General features: G+C 42.4%; 1 protein-coding gene across 1 annotated transcript in view; it reads left to right on the top strand.

Moving 5' to 3' along the window:
* pcdh19 (protocadherin 19) overlaps positions 1 to 25,853 on the top strand; it is a 53,231-nt gene that overhangs the window by 10,407 nt on the left and 16,971 nt on the right. The window contains exons 4-5 of the mRNA XM_029441702.1: positions 18,577 to 18,635; positions 20,349 to 20,521. Coding sequence (XP_029297562.1) covers positions 18,577 to 18,635; positions 20,349 to 20,521 — 232 coding nt within the window. The remainder of the gene's footprint in view (positions 1 to 18,576; positions 18,636 to 20,348; positions 20,522 to 25,853) is intronic.

The following is a 25,853-nucleotide window of genomic DNA, read 5'->3' as shown; positions in this document are numbered from 1 at the left end:
AGAGTTGATGCACTAAATGGTATATGGAAACACTTTTTCCGAATATGTTCTGACGTAGCAAACATTTACTTCACATGATTGATCAGCTGTTGGTGTCTTTCTGGATATATTGTCTTTATTCTATATATATATATATATATATATATATATATATATACTAACACATATTGTCTTCGCCTGGCCAATTTAACCTGACTTGAATGAACAATTAAAACTTGCTCAATGTAAACAAATTCCTAAAGACCTCTGTTTAGCATTTCAAAGGTTTGCTGTAAATTCGCTTGACAACTGAATGAAAACACGACTAATGTCTTGTTGAAAAGCTTTATAAGGAATAACAGCTGGATGTCTTGTTCTAAAACCTCCTAAACCCAGTTTGAAACAACAACAGATGTACATATATTTTGCAGTAAGGGAAGGGATACATAACTGCTTGATCTCAAAAAACAGTGTTTTTTTTATTTAAATAATTTATATGTTGGAAGAGTGGGAGGTGTGTGTTGCATTCTTTAAAGTCTCCTCCTTTCAAAGGATTTGAGAAAGAATCGTTTCATCTCCAAAAGCTTGGGATGCGCGCTGATTGAGTGGCAGATGAACCTCTTAATTATTTAGAGAGGTTATTTGTAAGGCAGACTTCAGAAATGCTCTGCTTTTCAATTGTCAGTGTTTATAAGGTGAAATAAAGCCTTGTCTGTCAGAAATAAATTAACAGTGTGACAGTGATGTACTCAGTGCCCTCTTTATTGCATTCCTCAGCTGGCTCCGCCCATCGTGCTTAACACACAACGCGCTGGTGAAGCTGTAGTGTGATTTTGTGACATCACTCAACAAGATAGTTTTCACTTCATGCACAACCAGTGCCAGTTTACACTTGGTTGGGTTTTTATAGCCTTGACCACAACCGGCAACACCCCATCACTGCATGCCATTCCCGATGTTGCGGAGGTACAATGAAATGGCATAACAACCTCAGGCGGCCAGTCAGAAGCAGCCGGGCCCGCCGGGTTGCCACCCTTTCATCGGGATCAGAGCATCCAGCCAAATAGCTTAAGAGTCAAAACACATGAGTGACGACGCCTGATGTACACATGTCACCGTATGTGTCCCTAACCACATGTGACTGGTGAGGAGCATGCAGAGGGAGTAATATGCTGTGGAGAAACGGCAGGGTATAGAAAAATGAGGAAAGACAGAAAGGAAGAGAAGAAGGGAGAGAAGTCTATTTATAGAACGCCAATGATTTTTCTTCAACCTGTATTGCTACTGCCTGAAACATGTTATTTTTCCCTGTAAAATGTGGCGTTAGGGTGAGGTGACTTTATTGCACGAACCATATCAACTTTACAGAAAGCAATAATGTCCCATTTTTATTATTGGAACAAGATGTTTTCCCCCTGAAATAACAACTATTATGATTATCTCAATATACCTGCAAATGCAGAAGGTGTTATTAGGATTGTGGTTTCAGTATACATTTTGAAACCAACTCTCTTTTCTTCCAAACTTGACAGTCCAGGATAAAACCATCAAATGGTTGAACATCTTGATAACATCAGCGGACTATGTCTGCTACAGCAGACGTTTTCAAGCTGTTATACACCAGAGACACACAAGCGCACAGCTACATCAAAATGAAAAAGTAAAATCATATGGCACTAATCAACTTGATAATCCATCCATCTTTGGGGATAATTATGACTGCAAAAGAAAATATATTTTAAATGACTTCTCTATCATGTGGAAAGAATTAACTTTCGTGTAAACCTATTCAACATCAAAGGAATAGGATTCTTTTTTTTGTGGAGCCAGAGATAAGCACATAATGGCATTAGTCGTCCAACAATTTATGTTAAAAGATTTTTACTGGAGACGTACGTATATGCAAAGAGGGTTATAATGGCATTGGGCTTATAGGTTGATGGGTTCACACGCTAAACAGAGTGAAGGAAATGGACATTGTGATGATGTTTATCGCTGGAGAAGAGGACATCATTATGCACCTTGTTAAGCCCTGCGAGCAATGCTGCGTGGACGTAATTACCCATTTAAATGAGTTTCCCGCAGCGTTGTTTTTTTAAATTCTGAAATTAAACTCTCAAACTCAAATATGCAGCATTCTGTTTTCTGTCATGGAAATCCAAGTCCCATCACAGAGGAAGCTAATGTTGGGCAATTTGCCATCAAGAAAAGGGATTTATTTTTGAAGCGATCATACATGCAGCCTTTCTCACATTTCCTTCAAAGTTTTGCGTGTCAAACCCCCGCCGTTTTTAATGTATCGAAACACTAAGGTGGAGAAAACTAATAGAGCAAAACAAGTCTCGGGAAGAGCAATGACGAGGAAAGGCTCCCAGAATAAAAAAATAAAAACCTCATCTCTCATTAATTCAGATTTTGCTGCCTGTGGTGGAAAATGTGTGAAGTTACATTAATATAGGATTAAAAAAAAAAAAAGGTCATGTTTAAAAACACAAACCGTAAGACTTGTTATGGCCAGGAGTGAAATGTATTTGCCCTTTCGTATCCAGTGTATGTCAAGACAAATGTGCCCGCCTTCGTCCCTCTAGCTCAGAAATATTCAAACACAAATCATTTGCACAATGTGTGTTGGCACGCAGTGTGAGGAAACATCGACACTCCTTCAATATATTTAGTCTTTCCTCACAGATAAGGATAAGAATAACAATCAACCTACTTTTTGATGAAATTATTTTTTCTTTTCTTTTCTGATCTGTTGTGGAACAACAACAAAAACATTATGTTTTTCACCAAGTAAAAAAAAAAGTGAGAAAAAAGTAATTACAATTCTCTAGCAATGACCGCTATGATTTAAGTGGACCAAAAAGTAATTTCTTTCAAATGTGCACGGAGAAAAGATATGAATTAAAATTCATGGGTATCAGGCTTTACTGTCCTGTTAGTTGAACCCCAGGTTACCAGACTTGTTGCCACATTGTTAAGAGAGTTCCCAGAGCTTTCTCATGAGTGCTGATGTTATGCTTTTTGAATGACAGGGAAATGGCAGGGGGGGGGAGAAAACTTTTCCAAGCAGCCAGCTATGACACCAGGGAAGAATGACCTTTCCAAGTGTCCTGTTTTTGTGTAAAACAAAGAGGAAGCAGTAGGCTGTTAGTTAGCATTTCACCCATCAGATTAAATGTCAACTTCTGCATGCATAATTGTAGAATGGAGAGGAGGAAGACTTGAAGTGTACCAATTTGCTGGTGGATATATACATCTCGAGCTTCACTGCATTGCAGATATTGTCACGATGATTGCAGTGTCTCCTGCCTACAATTTACACTCTTCCTTTTTCTTATGTTTTAATCTGTGTGTTAGCGACTGGCTTTAGAGTAATTGCAACATCTAGTGAAAGTTAATTCAGCTGGAAACAGAAGAATCCTTTTGTGGCATGTCTACCTTTTAAAAAAAAAAAGGATTTCAAGAAGGCAGAGCAGACAAAAGGGAGCAAACATCATTGTATTACACACACAAAATGCTGCATTATACCTTTGTTTTGTTGCTCCAGTGGTTGAGCAGTCTTTCCTGTTTCTCCCCTCCTTTCATTTCAGTAAATTCATACAGCACTTTTGTCTCTAGACATAAACCTGGATGCGCATTAGGGAGCACATGTATGGGATGTTTGATGAGCACAGAGGCTGTTGGCAGGCGAGCCGCTATAGCAGCAATATCGGCCGCCTCAGAGCCATGCAGCAGTATGGCTAGAGGAGCAGCAGGGTAGCGTAATTGTGCATTGTTCATCCACAGAACAGAGGCAGAGCATGTAATGAGCTGTAGCATTTTCACCCAGCCAGCCTAATGGGCTATGACCGAGTATAGGCCTCTCGGAGCCCTCGCGATCCCTCTGCCCTGTGTGGCCAATGTCTTGGGCCTCTTCTTTTCTTTTCCCCCATTCTCCCCCTTCTCTCTGCCCGATCAGCGTCAACCATTCCTTCACCCCTGTTATCCCCCTCCTTTATCTCCGCTTGCCTACCCATTGTCCCCCTGTCTTCAGGAGATGGTGGGACCCCTAATGTGTTCAATGTGTGGCTCTTTTTCTCATTCATGATGTCTGTAAAGCTCTAAGCAGTCAGTCTGATTCAGGCTGACATAAATCAGAATAGCTCATTGATGGAGCGCCGTGTGCAGTGTGATTACATTAAAAACCCAAACACAGCATACAAATAAAAGTTCAGGAGGAGAATTTGCTGATGTTAGGTGTAGGGGATTTGTTGTTAGAAGTCGGCTTATTTTTCTAACAAAGGCTGTTTTGCATTTTGATTATCTAGTTTTCCTGAAAGCAATTCAGGTGAGCCTGTTTCGCTCGGGTTTGTTTTCCTGGGATTAGGGCTTTTCAATAAGGACCCTGGCCTATTATTTACGCCCATATCTAGTTTCTTGGGAGGCGGGAAACCATTTCTTTGCTCAAGTGATACCAGGTCAAGTTGGAAAGACACAAATGTGTGCTAGGGAATAGATTAGATATCCACTCTGGGTTGAGCTCGAAGGATGAAAACACTACTAATGATAATAGTTATGATTGCCTTGCAAAGGAATTGATAACGACTTCACCCGCCTCTTTGTGCTCTCTTATGGCTTCAGAAAACAATATTCAGGGTTCAGTCAATGTCTGGCTGTGGAGCACAATTGGACGTCAGCTTTGACTTTCCCCTCACGTCCACAGTTTGACATACCACAGCATAGACAGCCAAGTTAATGAATGAAAAGCACTTGGCCTGTGCCAGACTGCTCCAAGTGCAGTACTTTCCCCAGTAACCTCCTTAGTTGAAGATTACTCTCCTGTACCTGTTCTCTTTTTGAGAGCTGTTCCCAGTTCAGTCTTATGGGGAGCCAGTGAGAAGGAAAGGCAGAATGTGAATATTTTTTAAAGGCACTGCTCACAATCTTTGTGCTTTAATAAGAGAGGTTGAGTCGGGGAGCACGGCAGGAGGTTAATGTGTCCACATATAGGATACATGCATGCACATATGGAATCATGAACACACACAACTTCTTCAGAGCCTTTTCTGAGACGCATTAAAGGAATATTAATCGATATGAATCATAAGCAAATATGACATTTAAGATTTTTCCGCAAAATAAACAAACAAAATTAAATGTATTAATTAGGGAGCTTTGTCGATGCTGGTATGCAGATTGCTTTCCTTTGGACAGAGCCAGGCTAGCTGCTTCCTCTTTACTTTCAGTCTTTATGTTAAGCTAAGCTAACTTTTATCTCGGCTCCATCCATATTTAACTCGCAGATATTTTCACACATCAGCAAGAAAGTGAACTAAATATGTTTCCCTTCATTACATTTTAAATTCTAGAACAAAAAGAGAATCCAGTCTTTTTGTTTTCTTTTCAGTGCGAGGCCAAAGATTTTTCCATCCTAAATGTTAATGTGGCTGCCCCCTTTTTGTTTGTGTGCGATAGGACAGCAGTCAAAATACCAAGTGTGGTGGGGGAGGACAGACTAGGGAGTTGGTGTTCTGACTTTTCATTTGTTCGCTACCCAGTAATGATTATTTTAGCCTCTAAGCCCCAGATTTGGCCTTGTTTTGCTATGGGAAGCAGCATCATTGGGGACAGAGCAGCCTTGCCCGGGCTGAGAAGCTTGTCTGTAGCTAAGCTGGTTGGCAATGAGAGTCAGGTACACGGCACGGAAGACATTTTGAGTGCAGTCACAGGAGGTCACCAGGGCAGTGAAAGGGGAAAGAGAGGCCAAATATTCAGTTTGGGTGAGGACGGGTCGAGTTTTGCTTCTGAATAACGTATGTGTGTTCGCCTGATGGCTGAATGAGAGCATTTTCTAATTATAGACCTCCATCGTTTGCCTTGTTAGTAATGCTGGTAACAAGCCAGTCGGCAGCTTGCATGAGCAACTTCAGAAAGCTGACTTTTGGTTTAATTTGGAGGACTAGCTATAATCCAGACTAAATCCCTTAAAGCTGAAGCCCCCTCCCTCCCCCCCCCCCCATCACTGTTGGATTACGGGAGTGTCTTTAAAAGGATAAGGACCTGCTTATCACTGCTTCCCTCAACACTTGTTTGGGACTTCAGATGTGGGGGAGGACGGTTCATCGTCACTCAACGTGGCCGGCGCGGATATGAGTCAGAGATTAGGCATGTGACGACTGAGATCAATGATAATCACAATTTATGGTTTTTAAACCCCCACAGTTACAAAGGCATATGGATCTGAGCGCATGCCTCCGCTCCCACTCCAGTGATTTTCATCAGTAAGTTGAGTCTAACAGAATGGAGCAGCTAAATCAGATGTCCTGCAGCACTTTATGCTTGTTGCCTTTAATCATTTTCACACAGACATTTATGAACTGTTTGACACAATACCTCCAGCCTTTGTTGCAGAGAAAATATCGATCTAAGACCGTTGGAATATCAGAAGTTATTTGTCAAAGATACACTTTCAGAAACTTGCAGTTTGCCTATATTTAACATTATTTCGATGTTTATCAATTTTAAAATAAGAATTGTTGACATCAAATGAACCGTCTCAGATTCTAGTGCCAATGGTGCTAACATATTCTCCGCTAATAATCACAGAAATAAGAAATAACACCATTAAAGCACCTTAGCATCATCCCAGCATTAATTGTTTTAAATAAATAAGTCATTTAGTTGTTGTTACCAGGCACTCAGTGGAGACTCCTGTCCACACAACTTAATCCACAGTAAAACCACAACTCTTCAGGTTTTGAGATTTTAAACAAATGCAAATGTTAGTTTATTAGTGAGCTTTAGAGGTGCCGTTACTTTTAGTGATTTTTTTCTTCTTCACCCTGGACAGAAGCTAGCATGTTCCAAGTATTTATGCAAAGCTAAGCTAACTGTGTTGTGGCTTGAATATGAGTGATATCAAACTTCTCATCAAAGTGCAAGAAAGTGTATTTTTCTCCAAAATATGTCAAGCTATTTCTTTAATGCTGCACTGAAATGAATGCAAATGAATGCTGCACAAAGGCCAGGAAAATACATGCAAAAACTGTTATGTTTTGACAGTAATGTAAAGTTCATTTGTAATAAATAAGCTAAAACATGCAAAACACTTTTCTGTTGAGCAGCTGTTGCACGGTTCAGCTGATAGACACACAAAGACAGGAGCTATAGAAAAGGTTTATGGCTGTTTGTATCACTCACTGCTAATGAAGTGTTGTTGGAAGTTTGTAGGGGGGGGTGTGCGGGGCATGAGTGTTGCAACAGGGAATAGAGACCAATCTAGCATACATATGTGTTGTTTGAAATGCTATATTTGAGTGTGAGTCTGTTATTTATCTCATCTGGGTGTGATGGTGGTGAGGTGAGGGAGCTGAGTGAATTCCCTGGTGGATCCAGCCTGTGAACCCTGAGCTCTCATCTCGGGAGCAGTCTGGGAGTTACAGAGTGAGCCAAGCCACATGGGGAGGGGGGAGGCAGGGGAGGGTTGGGGGAGAGTGCAGAAATAGAAGTACCTTTGTGTGAGTACTTGTTTACCTCAGTGTCAACATTTTTGACTCAGCTCATTAACCTGTGCGCCTGAGTGAAGCAATACATCTCTCCGTCTCTCTCTTTCTCTAACAATTAATAATGATAACAAAGGCTGCTTAAACGCATTAAGCTCAAGCTAATAAACAGATGAAACAACAGGGTGACGGGGCAGCTATCACACCTCAAAGGCAGCCAATCGATTTAAGCTGATTCCAGTTCACATATACACCCTGTAGCACTTTCCTCAAATCTAATCATGGATCCATTTTAACTACGTTAGCTGGGAGTCTACTTGCCATTAAAATGGGTTTTCAATTTCTATTATTTTGAGAGCATTGGTTTAAATTTTTTTTGCAGAGGTAAAGTAGCAAGCATATGTCTTCCATATCTGAAAGATGGAAAAGGAGAAGAGTCTCCACATGCATGCGAGCTCTTACCTCCTCTTGTTGCTCCCCCTCTTTTCCTATTACCCATGCAGCCAGCATCCTCTCTAAATTGTTTTGCATGACCTTTGCTACAGTAGCTCTAATTATTACCATCACACAGGCCCTGTAAGGCACACAGCTAATTATAGCGGATTTATCTGAAGGGACATTGGTGCCATTCTTCATAGGCATGTCTTGGCTATCGTCAGTGCGTGTGATCTAAACCCGGAATAAGGTTAATTTGGGTAATACAGTAATAGTAATTAGAGCCACAATAATTACAAGCATAGTTGTAATAACAATGAAGACGAGGTTATTAGTATTAGGGGTCCAAATTAACTCGCTGCACATATGCAATACCTTATGTAATTGAGAAGAACTGCATTGCCAAAAAAGCGCCAGGGTGAGAAGTGCCGTGCAATATGCATAATGACATTATTACAGAGCCAGATTGTTGCTGTTTCCTCTGAATCGATGTTTGACAGTGGTAGCTGAAAGATATATTTTCAAAGGCATTGTGGGATTACCCGTTAGTGTAGGTACCAGGACCTCTAGTCATTGCATCTCATAAAGAGTTGTTACTAGAGGAAGTGATATTTTTCAAAGCTCCAACATGAATGAAGAGGGGCAGTTGGAGCCGTCTTTTGGCTGGCGGGCAACTCATGTAATGAGCCTAAGAGGGTTCCAATTATTCCACTTGCGATCAAAAAGGAGAAGGAGATTACTTCTCTTGCTTTTTTTTTTCTTTGACATTTTACACAGTAACATCTTTTGATAGGGGCTGGGGGAGAGAGGGAAAAAAATGATTGCTAGTGAGTGTCTGATAGTCTTGAACAGGCTCCAGCAGTACAGTCCTTTCTGTCTACCAGAGACAAAGCAATGCCTTTGCAGCTCACATATTTCTTTTCTTTATTTTTCTGATGTTTTTGTAATAAGACTACTTTTCCCAGTGCATGGAACATTAGCTTTCTCTCAAACCGTGTCACCTGCACAAGACAGAAAGGGAGCTTTCACATGACTGCAGGCTTTGGCTACAGCAGACTTGATGGCCGATCGCTGCCATATTTTTCCACAGAGCTATTGTGAGGAGGCATGTTGGGCACTCGCTCACTCACTGCAGTTGTTTTCCTCCGCTGCTTAACAGTGGAAGTCATGTTCCACAGAATACAATGGGGACTTGAATTATTTGATTGCGTACAGATTCTTTCCTCCTACTTTTCATTTATTAAATTCCAAGATTACAAGTAAAAGCACATTAGATGCCTGGCGGTAACTAAACGGATTTCTCCACTATATCAGTCTAGGAGAAATAAACAATGAGGAAAATAACAAATAATATTATGTACCACTGCACTGAGACAAATAGAACTCCAATCTGCATCAGCACAGATAAACATCCACCCCTAAGATATGTTCTTGGTAGATAACAGCTTAGTGTGTGTGTTTGCAACACGCACACACACACACACAAGCAGAGACACACAAGTGCACAGAGTAGAGCTTTGATAAGCAGGAAAATTACTACATGTTGTTTATGGTGGCAGAACAAAAGGATTCAAGGTCCTCATTTCAAGAGATCAAGCTGTGAGAAGGTGGACGCAGGGTTGAAGATGCATTTCAATTGGATGGATTTTACTTCGTAATATAGACATAATTGGGGGGGGGGGAGGAAGGAGATGTGTGTACATGTGTGAGGTCTGGGAATTACAGTGCCTATGCCTTCCCCTGTGAATCCACTGCAGGGGTAGGAGGCAGAGAGACCCACCGTCTGTTGCTGTTTTCCATGACCCTGTATTTTCCCCCGCAGTGAAAAACGATGTTTGCCCCCAAAGATGGCCCTAATACAAATTAAATTAAATGAAGTCAGTGCGGCTAATCCCTATGTGTTTCAGCTGCTGAAACAACCCCCTCCCTCACGAATGAGTGGGTCAAGCCCGCTGCATCTGGTCCCCTCTCCACTGGCCCTGCTCTCAAGCTGCTCTGTTCCCAGTCCCTGACGGAGACGACAGCAGGCCCCGCTCCGACTTTCTGTCCCACTGCTACTGTATGTGTGTGTGTGTGTGTGTGTGTGTGTGTGTGTGTGTGTGTGTGTGTGTGTTTGTGTACGAACACGTTGGTTTTTTTCGCTGTAAATTTCTGTTGTGTTATTCCTTTTCTGACTCGCACAGTGTTGATTCCCTTTTGCTTGTTTTGCTTTTGCGCCTGTGTGTCTGCATGTGAGCATTTCTTGAAGAAAGATTTATTTTTGTTTGTAACTGGCTAACACATCTCACACATATTTCTTGTTTTTGCTGGGGTTTTGAGATTTTTTTTTATTTTTTTTTATTTACAGTTAAATGTAAAATAAAGAGAATTCACATGTCCACATCTCTCAGACAAAGTACTAAACAGTGTAATGGAAAACAAACGGTAGCGGCGGACCACTTAGTGTTAGATGTTGTTTTGTTCTGCCTGTCCCCTGATGGCAGCCTGTCACAGTCCTGTTAACAAGCTGGATTTAAAGATGCGGTGGTGATGTGCACGCAGCTAATACTCTGCTGCCAATCCCGCTACTGACAGCTGCCGAGAAAGACCATCGCAAATATTAGCACCAGATGTGCTTCTCATTGGAGCACCAGCAAACTGGATCAAAAAGCTAACTAGGCTTCCATAGCTGGATCACTGATAGGAGTAGCCTTGTTGTGACGCGAGCGAAAAGATCTTGTGTGCCCATCTGTTTAATAAAAAGCGCCTTTCTGTGATACGTACTTTGGCATCGAGCCCGATTGTCCACCCCTGATTTGTGCACCAGCTCTGATTTGCGAGACAAAGTGCACCGACTGAGTTTTAGCAGCTGGTGTACACCGATATTGTGTTTAGGGGGTTGTGGGTTAGGAGGGCAGGTTTCTTTTTGATGAGCTGGAGTGTGGAGTGTGTGTGTGTGTGTGTGTGTGTGTGTGTGTGTTGGGGGACAATATGCGCATTTGTGTTTGTGTGCGTTGCGGTTTCGAGCACCTGCACACATGCCCTTTGAAAAGCTCCATCACCCCTCCATCCAGCCAACACACAGTGTAAACATGGTTTGTTTGAGCGAGTGGCCTGGGGTAGTTGGATTAATGAGCGCTGATGAAGTTCCACTTGTATCCTGGGTGCTACTTCCCTCTTTCCTGGAGTGGCTGTGATGTGGTAGTGTATCTGGAGGCGGTGACTCATTCCCTTTACCCAGTGTCAGATTAAGGCATGTCAATAAACAGACCCACTCAATCCATCTCCGAGTGACTGCATCCGCTCACAGAGCCTCCCAGTCTGTAATGAGCTGCTGCAAATCTCCATCCAACTAAAATGTCTGGAAAGATGCCTTGTCACAGTGAGCGAGAGAAAAAGAGAGAGGGAGGGAGACAGGGAGACTACAGCAGCACCGATGTGACTGGCAGCCACCTTTAAGCTGCTGAGAGGAAACGTAGCAAGCGTCGGGCTCCACCATGTTGTAGAGTGTAAGTCCATCAGCTCTGCTCACAGATTCAGCAGATTCCTCATTTCTGTCCTCCTCGTGTGTATTGAGTTCATCAAAAATGTATTTAAAGTTTTTACTGATTTCAAAAGTGAGTCAAAGTTATGCTGTTTATTCAGTCACTGCTCTCATGTAAGCATTTAATGTGAATGTGTTTGCATAATCTGCAGTGGCTCTGAATGTTTATTTTTATGACCCTGCCCAGGGGAGGTGGGAGAAACCTTTGGGAATTCCTAGTGTGCTAATTTAGCATGCATTACACCCCCCCACCCCCCGCCCACACACACACACACACACACACACACACACACACACACACACACACACACTCACACACACACACACACACACACACACACACACACACACACTCACACACACACACACACACACACACACACACACACACACACACACACAGACACACACACACACAGACACACACACACACACTCTCAACACTGGCTTATATAGGGCACAACTGAGAGGATAAAATGCTATCTAGTAATTCTCTCCTAAAAATTAAAGGACTGTTTGAATATATGTTTGTAGTGCTTATTCCCAGAGCGTCCGGAAAACACAAAGTCTACCTGGATTAGATGTTACACTCAACATTTCCAGAGTCTGTTAAAAAAAAAATCCCCAATTACCTCTGTCACGTGACGCCATACACACATTAATGGATAATGGGATAAAAGAGTGTGAAAACTTTTCAGTCTGACAACCAAATTAAAGAAAATCCCTCAAGACTTGCCTAAAGGGGAAGTGCCTGCTTTTTGAGTTTGATTAGGCTCCACAGGCTTTAAGAAAAATAAGCGGATTTCTTTTAGGAAACAGCCAAAATTTTTCCTCCCTCCTCCATTTTTACTATGTAAAACCATGAATCATAAACTCATAGAGAGACTCAGGTCTTCTTTCTGACTTGGAGATAGAATAAGTCTGGAAACACACGCGGACCTGAACGCTGAACAGGTGTTGAATGAAACTCTACCCGGACTTAAGTTGCTGCTGACGCTGTAGACCCCTATTCACTCTAAGTGGACATATAACTCCCATCTGAAAGGCTTAAAAGCACCAGCCTTGTCTCTTAAGACAAAGACTAAACAAAAAACACAGACACCGGAACCCACACAGCCACCAACAGTTTGAAACATGTTGGTCCTGAGCAGTGATTCTCTGGTAAGACAACAGCTCTGACTTAAGCCTCTTTAGCGTCAGCCGACTCCGCTGGAATGCAGACGCCTGCAGAGGGGGCCTATTATTTAAAATCTTTTCATCATGCTGAAAGGGAGGGAAATAGCTTTGACGTTGAGAAGCTCATGAATAATGAATGTTGTTTCTATCAATGTATGTATAATTAATCACATCTCTACTAACTGGACTTCTGTGGAGCCTGTAGGCCTGAGTGACATGGAGACTGGTCGGACTAGTGTCTCTGTTTTTAGAATAAAAGACAGCCGCATTATCTTCTGCAGTTTCCTTTGCGGGGCTGATACACAGGTGGAACAAGCAATAGCTTTAGTACTTTGGCCCCTTTCCTCACTTTTTGACACGGGGTGATTGTTTTGGGCAGAATGAGCATTTGTTCGATTTTACACGGAAAGGCAAGAAAAATGAGGAGGAAGTGCAAGCAGGAAGTGGTGTTGTGTTTACCAATCTCTTTCATTGTGTTTCAGAGAAGCTGTTATTTAGTTTGTTCAAAAACAATGCTCAACACTTAACAGATGTGGTCAAGGACACAATTGACCTCACAATAGCCCTCAATACACCCGGTGTATTTATTTTTGTCCAGTCACAAAGACTGCAGAATTGTACAAGCTACAGCAGAGCAAGGGAGCTTTTAAAAACCTTTTCACCACAGAATCACTCACTTTCATAACATGATTGATTCCCAAATGGGCTCCTGGGTTTGGGGTGAATTGATGGGTGATGAAGTGAAATGATGCAGAGAATGTGGCAGGTTATTTGTCACACATGTACCCTTCTGTCACAATTGATTGTGTATAATTTGAGTTTGCAGGGGAGCCAGTTGATATTAAATGGTAACAACTCTCTGTATTCATCACGGCAGACTCCCTTTAGCAGGCAGAAATAGAAAAATGTAATCTCATCCACAACCATGGCTGTGCCTCAGGCACTCTTTCACCCTTTTTACAGCTGATCCTCCCTTAGGGGCCCTGCCCTCTATAAAGGAAGGGGGGAATCTATAATCTAGCAGATGGCAGAGGATCTATGGGAAAGTCTATAATCGGGAAGAAGGTGCTGATGATGGTCGTCAGGCTAAAGGGCCGAGGGTTGCAGGGTTACTGGGGGCCAAAAAGCGTTTCTTCCTACTCACATAAATAATAGACAAAATATAAACCCACTCTGAGCAGGTGCCTTGGTGGTCTGTGTCTCCGTCATGGGTGTCACACAGACTGAATGTGAGCTGCTTCGAGGTGCTGCTGGGTGCCGAGCCAGAGGCAAAGTGGTCGGGCGCCAGCTCAGCCCCGCGAGTCAGGGATTGTTGGAGCCGTGCTTTTGTCGGGAAGCAGAAAGAGAGAGTCTGTGTGTGCAAGAATGTGAATGTGCAAGAGGCTCAAAGTGAAGCATTTCTTTTCATAGTCACAGTGTATAGGATGAGAAAGTCACCCGCAGATGCACACACAAACTCACTCCTCTGCATCCTCACTGCAAAATTACACGAGGGGAATACATGCATCCGTAACAAGGCAGTTTCAGACACTGACCATCCTTCATCCGGTGGAGTTTTCCTTCTAATTTCCTCCTCTATCTTGCTTTTTTTCATCGCTACTCTTTTAACTTTATCACAACCGAACCTAGCTGGATAATGAAGCCTTTTTTTTTTTCTAATTGCAGCCAACTTGCACTGTAAACCCCCTGGATCTATTTCTCCTCCTCTCTTGCTTTAGCAGTGGGATATCAATAACAAGGCACATTATGTGTAATATTTCCTTCCGGGACTGAGGGGAGTCCGCAAGCGAGCTGCAGCGAAAATAAACGACGACTGAGGCACAACCTCAGACTGCTCAAACACAGAATGAAGCAGCGATATTCGATCTGACAGTTTTAATTGATTCTGTCTAGTCTGTTGTTCTGTACGTTTAAACTGTGCATTTTAGTGTGGCAGTAAGAGCTTTTCGTATCCACAACAAACACGGCTTGATGTTTTCGTCAGCTAAATTGATGACATTAAAGGGTAGCATCCATGACAGACATGAAACACTCACTCTTCTCTTAGATGCAACATTTTCTTTTATTTAGACACATTCTTCTATAACACGCCCCACCCTGCTTACACACCTTCTGTTTTTAAGCAGTTTAACTCACTTTGATGGATACAGTTTATCTCAAATGTTTTTGCTTAAAAGATCGATCACATGCATCTGTGTTTAAGCTAGGTTTAATCTTGTACTTTAGTAAATTATTCCAGACACAGACACAGCCTGGCAAAGACAGCTTCTAAAGATCACAGCATTCTGATTTCTTGTCCGCATTTTAAAATGTAAATGTAAAAAACTCTATAAATGATATTCTTAAGTAAGAAACAGATTGCTGATGGCATCATCTTGCATTCCTTTTTCACTACAGTATGTTATCAGTGCATGTCGCTGCATCTGTCCGTATTTTTCTAGCTTGCTTCCCTGTTTAAATGTTATACTGTGCTGTTTCAGCCTCAATAATGCATACAGTAGGGCAGCTGTGTGACATTTTTTTTTCTCTCTTTTTCTCTCCTATCTGTGTGACATCTGCTGAACTTGTCGGGTGTTTACTGGTGTAACAACTGGTGTCTTCACTCCCCACCCCTCCTCTTCTCTCTGGTGCTCCCCATGCCCCCACACAATGAATACACTTGCATCCAGACTACAGAACCAATTGTCACGCTGGGAGGAAGGCAAATCAAATCTTACGGCAGCAACTAGGCGAGGAGATTGCTTTTCCTCTCAGTGGCAGAGGAGCGAGCCCATCGTCCCTGTGCCTCAGGTTTTACTGAAGAGAAAGAAGCAAAGGGTGAAAAGGGGAAAGCTACTGGGCTGCAGCAGCTGGACAACAAGTCTCCCGCAGGTCAAGTCTCACCCATTTCCTCCCATCTTCACCCTCTCTCTCTTTCCACTGCCCTCCCCACTCATCCTGACACTACCTATCCGTCACAAGGCGACACCGGGGACTACATTCCTCCCTCCAGTCCTCCAGATGAAACGGAACAATAATTATGGGGATAGAGTGACTCTTGCCGCCAAACTGGGGCCGCTCGGATCACAACAACACATTGTCCAACCTGATTAAGTAGCCATTTGTGGCGTCCTCCCTGTAGTTAGGCAGTACTCATCCTCTTGCCTGAAACTTGACCTCCCAGCAAGATATATTGACATGTCCTCCAATTTGAGGTTGGTCAGAAATGTGGGGGAAGACATTACATTTCTTTACAGGAAGCCAGGGCTAATGCATCCGATTCTCCCTCAGAATAGGCACTCTTGAGTGACTCACCAGTGCCCAAGGTTATGCACTCACATGTTTGTTTATTTCCACTGACAGTTTGATAAATAGAGGAAATGTGGTTATCTCCACTGAACCCTTTATTAACGAACAGCTGCTTTGTTGAACACGAGCTGTAGAGGAAGATACGAGGGAACTTTGAATACTATGAAGAGTCTATTTCGGTTGTACCTACGACACACACTTAAGAGAGCTCACTGTAAAAAGCCTAGGAGGGGATTGCATTATGGAGAGTACAATTCCATTTCTGGACTGGAATGGCATGAGAGCCGGGGCATACTGCCTTCCTCTCCAGGCCGTTCTTACACAGAACCTGCCATCCAAACCAATTACAGGCTGCAGCCAGAGTGACATTCACAAGAAATTCTCTATCTTGTCTTTTAAATGAAGTGTTCTCCTTGTTACTCATGCCTTGCATTTTCATTAGTCTCCCACTGGATGCACAGCAACTGTGTTCCCTGAGACCAAAGTGGAGCATCGGAGAACTCAAAACACGTACAGTAAATACATAACAGCAATATTAATCCACATTATTGATCCATAATAGAAGCAGATATCTACTATTATTTTCGGGGAAATATATTAATCTTTGATAAAACACCACATACATGTGGCACGATTTTTTAAAATGATTTAAATATTACGTGTTAATCATTAATTAATAACAAATCTGAGTTGCAATGTGTTGCCTCCGCCGTTACCTTTGATATTTAATGGAGTCAAGCTGAATGGGAACAAAAGGAGTCAGGGGTAATACAAGAGAACAAACATGGTGTGCTCCAAATTAAGAGCTAATAATAAAATGTTAATTAAATTCCTTTTTCGTGAATTATCTTCTCTGTATTAATGAGTTAAGTTTAATTAGGGGTAAATGGTAAAGGGAGATAGAATGATGCTAACCTTCAGCGCAAACACATTGCATCATAATTCAGCGAACCCCAGTCAGAGGCCTGCCCTTGCATTGTTGCTGATCATTATACAATCTTCCTGCAAAAAATAATTAGGAGTAAAAGAGGTGAGGTGGCAAACAACAGCTTATCTCCTAATGATTGAATGCAGACCTATGCACCTTTGAGAATATTGAAAGATAACTGCATCTCTGACATACATACAAGTTCCTTAAAGTTTACGGCAACTCACAGCGTCAGCTCGTATAATATTGCTGCACAGCACATATGTTGTCTCTGAAGCTCTGAGTAAACGCCATCAATAACTTAAATCTAAACAATCAAGGACATGCATTTGGTAGCGTTACCAAACTCTTACATTTTCCATAGACTGCAAACAGGTCACAGGAGCTCTTTGCCAGAGATGAACACCACACATCAGCTGCTGTGATCTGCCAGCATCACTTTTATTTATTTATATATTTCTTTTTTTTCTAAAGAGATCCTAATTTGACATTTCCACCGCTCCCCTGTCCTCACTGCTCAGACTTTTTGCCATTGTGGTTTCATTTCCACGGAGAAGCGTAAATGTTCAACCCCATTAACATCTAATAAGGAGAGTGTGCGCACAGTCGCACACTGAGTTTTAATCCAAATCTGTTCGGTCACCATGTATGACAGCTGTGCAGGGCCGCTGCTACCTCAACACAAGGACTGTGTCAAACGCGTAGCTCACTTGATAATCAGCAACTGTGCTCTGGTGCCTGCATTAACCTTTCTTATCATAGGGGTTACTTTTTCAACAGGACTTTGACATCGGTACTGTAGACTTCCCTCGGAAGTCAGCCATTGACTCACAGCTCTTTTTATCAGCGTACGGTATCTGCGCCGTGGAATTTTAAGTGAAGGCTCTGCTTTCTTTCTGCAGAAAACACCTGCATCTTATCAAACTTTGTCGAAAGGGTCGTATCCTGGCTTTTCGCAGGACTGGGGAAGTCCTTTGAGAAGCTTTGATACCCTTTGGCCCTCTGACATCTTGTGAGTAGAAGCTCGGCAGACGCAGGAGGGGCTACCTGCTCAGTGTACACTAACTCCTCTGTCCATGTGCTCTTACTCGTCAGACATTCTCCTTGCTAAATAAATGTTGGGGGGAAAATGAATGTAGGATGCCTTTGAACTGTGTTCTCTAATGTGGGTCAGAGATCTATCGTATGCATATTCAGAAAGTCTTTTCATCTGCAATTGCGGAGTTAAGATTCCCCTGGTAGACTCTTAATTTCATCTACTTCTCTTGCAGTTATTTATTTAATATTTCTACATTAATGTCTTCTCAAACATGGTAAAAGTGAAGAGTTCAGAGAAGAAAAAAGGGAAACTTTTCTTCTCCCTCTGTCTGCATGATAGTCTGTCCGCCCTAATGACTCCATTTTAAAGACGGTGGGCTGACCGGCAGCGGAGGGAGGGAGCAAGGGATCGAGAGCGGGGAGGGTGAAGAGGAGAAGAGAGGCTGCGCTCACTGCAGCACTCTTCTCAGCTCTCAGCTCCCAGTCAGCCTCTCTGTGTGTGTGCTTTGAAAGAGAATAGGATTCAGCCCTTTGAAAGCCGAGGCTGCTCACCGGGGCCTTTGTGGAAAATAACATTTCAACTGAAAGCCAATTACTGGTAACATTATTTTGGTTGCTTCCATTATTAAAAGTACCTCTCTCTGTTGCCCCCCATCATCCCTCAACCACAACCCCCACCCCACCCACTCATCCCTCCCCCCACCCCCTGCATCGTTCTGTTACAGACGGAGAATTATTCCATTGACTCCAGTTACGTGAACAGCAGAGCCCACCTCATTAAAAGGTATGTGTTGATTAGGAATTGTTACCAGCACCTCGTTACCATTGTTATCTGTAATCATTTTATCTAATGAGTGCACAGCTACCGCTGCAGCAGTTTGCATGTGTTCCTGCATGTTTCTCATTCAGTTTAATTGCAATGGGAGGATAAGATTTTGGGATAAATGGCATTACTCCATAGTGCGTTTAGTAGACATTTGTTGATACGAGCCACAAACTCACGCTTTTAGATTATTAGATTATACACAGCAGCAGCAGCATCAGCAAGTAATGATTTTCATATTTACAGGTAACCTTATTACTCTGCCGTAATTCGGTTTATTAACAACACGTGTGGCTTGAATTGCATAAATTTAAGGATTAAAACAACTACTCAATGATTAGAGATTTCTCAGGTGCTTTTCTTTCACTGTTTTTCAAAACATGAATAGCTTTAGTAATAGTCAACGATTATCTATTATTTTCTTGGGTTGAAGAAGTGAAGTATAAATGTTTTCATTGTGCTTTTGTATTTCAGTCTACCTGAAACAGGATATTAGATAAGCTTGCGGGAATGCAGGGTTGGGGAGGTCACATAATAATTCCCTCCAGCCAGGGTTTTGTTACCAGGCTCACTTTGGAGACTACAATTCTTCCTTTTTACCTGCAGCTATGTAACATTCCAGCCCCTCTTTTGTTTGAGGCCATCTCAGTCTTTTGAAAACCCATTATGGCAATTTCCCCCCCAAAAGATTCCTGCATTAATGTAAACAAAGAGCATTCAAGTGTGGGCTTCTGCAACACACTACAAAGAAATCCCCTTAGGAGCCAGTGAGCCTATGGTCTGGGACAGGTGCAATTACAGTGATAACATCGGAGCGCCAGCATTACCTGCAGTCCTCTCTCCCAGGCTGGAGAATGTGAGGCTTGGCCCGGAGAATGCAGCTACCTTGTACCGTCCTTCACTTCCTCTGCATTTCTTTTAGTTTACTCTCATTTTCTCCTCTCTCTCTCTCTATTCCTTTCTCTCCTTTCTAACCTCTTTTCTCCCACTACATGAACTCATCTATATATATTTTTTCCCTCTCCTGCAAGAACACATGTTCATATATTCACCCCCATTTAGTGTTGTTTGTGAAGCGGAATTTGTTCCAGTGGGATGGAAATCAAATGAAGGGAAATCATGCTGTTACTGTGCAGCTGTTGATTGTGCCCCCCCCCACCCCACCCGCTTTATTGACTGTGAGCCCCAAACAAGACAGATGCTCAGTTTGTATGCTTCCAGCGTTTCCTACATCCATCTTCCTTCCAGGAATTCCTGATTACTGCAGTATTTGTTTGATTGTAGTGACTGAGTGCCTCCTGTTTGTTCAATGCGATGTCCTTGAAGTCAGTGCATCCATCTAAAATGTCCTTGTCTGAGACGCCCTATAGCTGCCGTGCTATCTGTGAAGTTAAGAAATGTTCACTTAATCCCAAAAAAGGTTCTCAATAGATTTAAACTTCAATTTCCCTAAGACTTACACAAAATCACTGTTTATCTGTTTTGAATTCATGGAAAGAGTCCACATAAAGGGGGGGAAATGATTCATAGCAAGGACAGAAAAAGGGACGGGGAGTGAAAGACAGACGGTTCGTCACAAACCATCATAGACAAGGGGATGAAGGACAGCATGTAAAATAGGTGACATGACAGCTAATCAACATTTCCCTCTCCTCCCTGTTGGCCCCCATGTAGCACATCGACATTCAAAGACCTGGAGGGGAACAGTCTGAAGGACAGCGGCCATGAGGAGAGCGACCAGACCGACAGTGAACATGATGTCCAGAGAGGACACTATGTTGACACGGCTGTCAATGATGTGCTGAACATGACTGTCCCCCCCAATGTTTGCCAGCTGCCAGACCAAGGTAAGAAAATCTGTTGCTCGTACGGGAGTGTGTGCGCTGCGTGTGAGCAGAAACATCCTTTGGAGTGTGTTTTGCCTGTTTCAAGATAAGACCAATGTGTATTCTTTTGTGCGCCTAAGTCTGTTTTTATGCCACAAGAGCATCTTTTAAGGTGCATTATGCCCATTGCAAGCTTCAGATGTGCGAGTATGAATAACATCACAGTTTTATTTAGTCTTTGATGTCCTGCTAGAGCAGCTAATGTGAGGCATCTCTGACAGCTAAGGCTACCCTTTGATACAGGCTTAGGCAACATTATTGACTGATAGAAGCCATCTCTGTTCTTGGAGGGGGGGCCGACTTGTGATGTGCTTGAATGGCAGCAATTAGGCACACAAAGGTAGAAGGTGGAAATCTACATATCTCCACGTGCCCTCATCCTTTATTCAGTAGGATCATTTAGCAGGGAATTAATGTTGATGTTTCATTTCTGACTCACCGTTTAAAAAGACATCCGCTTGGTTGGCAGAAGTCAGTGTAAGGGTCATGTTCGTTCTTAACTACTGCCAGTCAGACTGAGGGAGACAGTGGGTCAGTAAGAGGAGGAGAGAGTGGAGAAGGCTGTCTGGAGCGGACCAGGATGTTACTATATGCACCTGAGGATATTTACTGAGCTCAAAGGTAACAGCATATGCACAGGTGTAACAGCTCAGCAGAGCTCGAGAGTCGGTCTGTGTGTGTGTGTGTGTGTGTGTGTGTGTGTGTGTGTGTGTGTGTGTGTGTGTGTGTGTGTGTGTGTGTGTGTGTGTGTGCGTGCGTGCATGTGTGTGTGTGTGTGTGTGTATGGAAATTACAGACATTTTAGAAAGACTAACATTAGCTATTTTATACAGAGTGAGGTGGAAACCCCAGACATTTTATTTCTGAGGACACCGCTCACAGCTATCACTCGCAGTATCTGAACTTTACATTTGCAATGTTCTCCAATTTGGGAACTTGCCCAACTTGCCAAATTGTGTTTTTCTTCCCTCAGACATCATTTTTGGTTCCTTTTTCACTAACTCTACCCCAGTAAGGCTGTCTGTGCGCTCGCTACTCCACTTTCTTCCTCCTCAGCTCATATAGGGAAGACATTTTAATGAGCAAGAGATAATGAAAAGGAATCGTAGTTTCTGAAAAAGCATAAAGGAATGAAGATTATGGGATTTTTTAAATTTATTATTTATCCATCTATTTTTATCAGTGGACTGTGAAGTGTGTGGGTGCGGTTGGAGAAGCAGGAATAGACATGTGTAGGCTCTTCTTTGTCTGGTCACTGGCACATTTAACGAACCAGATGCTTCACTTGAAGCAATTTGGCTGTTGCTGTTGTTTGACTGGGGAATAATAACATTAGGCAACCTACACTTCATGCTAATCTAGAATAGAGTCGTACAAATGGATCTTCCTTCACGGCCAGTTGCCTATATATTGTAATGATCTTAGAAATACAGATAGACGTAGATAGGGTCAGGATTTATTGTGGCGACCATTAGAATGAACTTGCACTGCATCAGACGGTAATGAACAATAAAAAGTGAATTTGCTGACTATTGGATGCCAGCTGTAATTACTTCACAACCCACAAGAAAAAAATCATTTGCCTTAAAAAATGCATGCTGACAGGTCTTCTAGTGGGGATCTCATTATTGGAGACAATTAGAAATGATGTACATGAGAAATATTACAAGTGGGGAGAGCTCTCTGAGGCAGTTCTTTTTTCATTAACAGCACCAATGATTGTATCTGTTTCAGAAAAATGGATGCATGCCTCCTGAATGTGTAATGCAGTGCACATTGCTGGTAAACAGAACAAGAGGCTATTTCACAGTGCTGTCCATTCTTTTGACCAGAACAAATAGATGATAACAAAGTAGCTGTTTGGAATTACAATTAGATGGTTTGTTATTGGCTTTTTTATTTTTTATTATTGCACTCAGTTACAGACTCGCTTTTGGCCTGCAGTTCCCCTCAGTAAAGACTTAACAAAATGGCTTCACTAGAAGCTTCCCCCTGCTTTTGTTTTGGAAGTCAGTCAGCACCACTGGTCACACCAGAGAGTAATAAGAAGCTGTTCATAATTATTAAATGAATTGACCAAAGATCCTTACACGTGCAGAAATGTAATGACATAGCAAATGAAATTGTCCCTCTATTACCATCTCAACAGTCTAATTACACGGTTAAAGGGCATGCTGGGCTGACAGAGATGGGTAGATTCAGCATGAGGCACAGCTGAATCTGTCTCTCCTGTTCTATAAGGATTTCACATCATCAGATTTTTTTTTTTGCTCTCCTCGGGAGAGCACTAGCTTCCTCGTTTCCCTCCTTCATTTTCTTCTGTGCAAACTCACTTGAGGACAAAGGCAGAAATAGAACAGTTGAGGTTTGTATAATATGAGAGCCGCAGTGGTTACAGTCATGTGATGATGTGGTTTCACTTTGAGCTCATCTGTCTTAATTGACTAAAAATGGACACTATCTGCTAGTTCTATTGGGTGGATTGAGGGAATTGTCAGAAAACAAATAGGCATGTTCACTAAACACCCCGCTGCTTAGGTGTCTTGTGGGACTAACTCTGTTGTATACCGCGCATCTCCTGCCAGCTAAAGCAGAAAACAAGTTGAGAGACTGCAATTGCCAAAGGATAGCAACACACACAAGCCAAGGATAGAAGAGGCTTGTTTTGTGTGTGTTTTTACTGTTCTGGTTTTTTTTTTTGTGTGTGTTAAGTGCTGAGAACAAAAGGAGGCTGGAAGGGGGAAGGAGGAAGGGTTAAACTCTCTGGCTTTTACAGTGCAAATGTTTACCATTCCCAGTGCCATATAAAGGTGATGTTTGCCCAGGAGACAAGCCGTTACCTTTACACAAAGACTCCGCGTCTACGTCATGTTGTGAGCTTTCATGTGGGAATCCAATTGTTTGACGAGTTTCAGCTGTTAACTAGCCTCTGAGTCACAGCGGGCATGTTCTGTATCCTCTCTGTATCAATTTAGTCTGAGTTTGATATTTGGCTTTTGTCCATCAGAGGAGAGTTGTGCTTTTTTTTCTACAGTGATGCGCTTTCAACTACAGCTATTCATTATTCCTGCACCAGCCACCACCAAGGTAACTTTCAGTGAAGTGCTTGGGAAGAGATTTTAGACTTAAAACTGAGCGAATGCCTCATTGTTGAATCCATGCCAAGAGTCTAAAGAGGCGTGTGTGCGTCTCTTTTTTTTTAAAAACCTGACCTGAAATATCCTCACCCAGTGGATTAGATTAGGAAGTATCTGAAGAACAAATTACATTAAATCTCCTAAAATCTATAAAGGAAAGGCTATCTTTAACGTGTAATGGCTCAGACATATCTGGCAATAGAATAATAATGGATGATATCGCTGTGCCTATAAACTGAGAAGAGCTATATAAAATGAATTCGTCTTTATCTTTATAGGCATGTCTGTGAAGTTAGGGGGATTTGGTTGAAATGTGCGACATGCTAGCTTTGGCTCTGTAGAACCATTAGTGTCAAGGGAGAAGCAAGGGAACAGACTCCGAGGGGGCTGGTGACAAAGAGAGCTAAATCTATTTTTTTCGACTTCCTTTGATTGTCATAGCTCTTACTTTAATTCCTCCCGGATATGGATGAGCCATGGTTTTTAAGGATTAAGATTCATGTATTGTTAAATCGCTCAAGTTATCTCTGCGGGCGAGAAAGGGGGGGGGGGGCATGATGTCGCTTTGCAGTGTCCGATTTGTGAGTTTAGAAGTTTTGGGTCTTGGTATTGAAATTATTTCCAGGTCAATGTGAAGTGTTGTTAATAAAAAAAGTAAAAAGCCCTTTCCTCTTGGTTTATTAGACTCGAAGGGATCTAAGACTGCTCAATTAGCCAGAGCAGGGAACAGGCCTCTTTTATTTCTGACATATTCCTCGGCCTCCACCTCTGGAGAATATCTCTCATCTATCTGTTAGCTCCCTATGGGTGTGTGCCTGAAGCTGGAGCCCAGGAATGAAAGCCCCCTACGTGGGCCGCAGACTTGTCCATATTCCCTTCTTCCATCAGCAGATCCGCAGGGTTTCACTGTTCCTAATTGATTTCAGCCCCCTCTTTTTTCTTTCTCTCCTCCTCTCTCCCTCCATATGTCTTTCTGTCTGTTTCTCATGTTTCCATCTACTGACTGCAAACATCTCCGACCCAACATCTCCCAACTTTGTGCCAGTCAAGCAGTTCCCCTTCCCCTGTTGAATTAAAGAAAGAGTAAAGGCGCCTCACATGTTTCTGCTGCAAACTTGCCCTAAATTCAACACGCGAACATTTCTAGTTTGCAGTTCTCTGATCTACTAACAAAAATGCTGACAGGTGTCAGAGTCAGGAAGGCAACAGGAACAGGGCTGTGCTGACAACACGAGAGGGGGAGAGGGAGTCTGTGTATGAGGGAGACAGAGATGGAGAGATGAGCGGAGAGTCTAGTAAGCAGTCTTAGCGAGGGAAAGTAAAAAGAGGAAAGAAGGAAACAATCTCTCTGACAGGTAGGAGTGATTCTTTTTTGCATTCTCTCACTCCAAGATAACTATGTGAATGTGCCAGAGGATTTGACTGATTCTCAAACAACATTAGATTGAATTAAGCACCCAAACTCTTCTTGTGATTCGGGCTGGCGACAACACGTGTTGCGTTATGATATTTTACGATTAGATTAACATACAAACTCTATACTGATACCATCCATTTTGATTTGGATTTGCCTAATCTAATGTGTAACCCATAGTGGAGGTAAAATGGCTGACAGTGACAAAGAGCTCAGTGCAATACAAGCATTAAGGAAGATAGAGTGCACACACACACACTGCCTGCTCAAACACACCAGAGACTTCTTGCTAGCAGGTGTAGTGAGGTCTGTAATGAACAACCAAGATGCAGATTTTGCTTCTGAGATGTGGAGAGTTGAGGAAGTACAAAATATCATTTCAAGCTGTGTTCATCTGTGCTCATCTCTTTTATTGTGCTTATATCGCTGAATGAAAGAGTGTGACTCGCTGGCTCTGGTTTATTGAAATTACACCTAATATATTAAAAAATAAAAAGCCAACCAATGTTTATTTCGCCCCCTCGATAAAATAGACCTCTATCGTGTAGAGGAAAGATGTGGATATATTTTTCTCCAATTTTCTTTTTAAATACGGCATCTCACTGAGTAAAGCGAGCCGGTTTCTGCCCAAACTACACTGCTTTTATCTCTGTTCTGAATTAAAATAATTGGCTGTTGCCTCTTGCTAGTATTTGTTTGCAGTACTCGCATAAGTAAACCAACAAATTCTTTAAAAAGACCA

Source organism: Cottoperca gobio, chromosome 10, assembly GCF_900634415.1.
Source record: "Cottoperca gobio chromosome 10, fCotGob3.1, whole genome shotgun sequence".
Lineage (NCBI taxonomy): Eukaryota > Metazoa > Chordata > Actinopteri > Perciformes > Bovichtidae > Cottoperca > Cottoperca gobio.
Note: the sequence above shows the minus strand (reverse complement) of the source record. Positions and strands in the feature narration are given on the sequence as shown.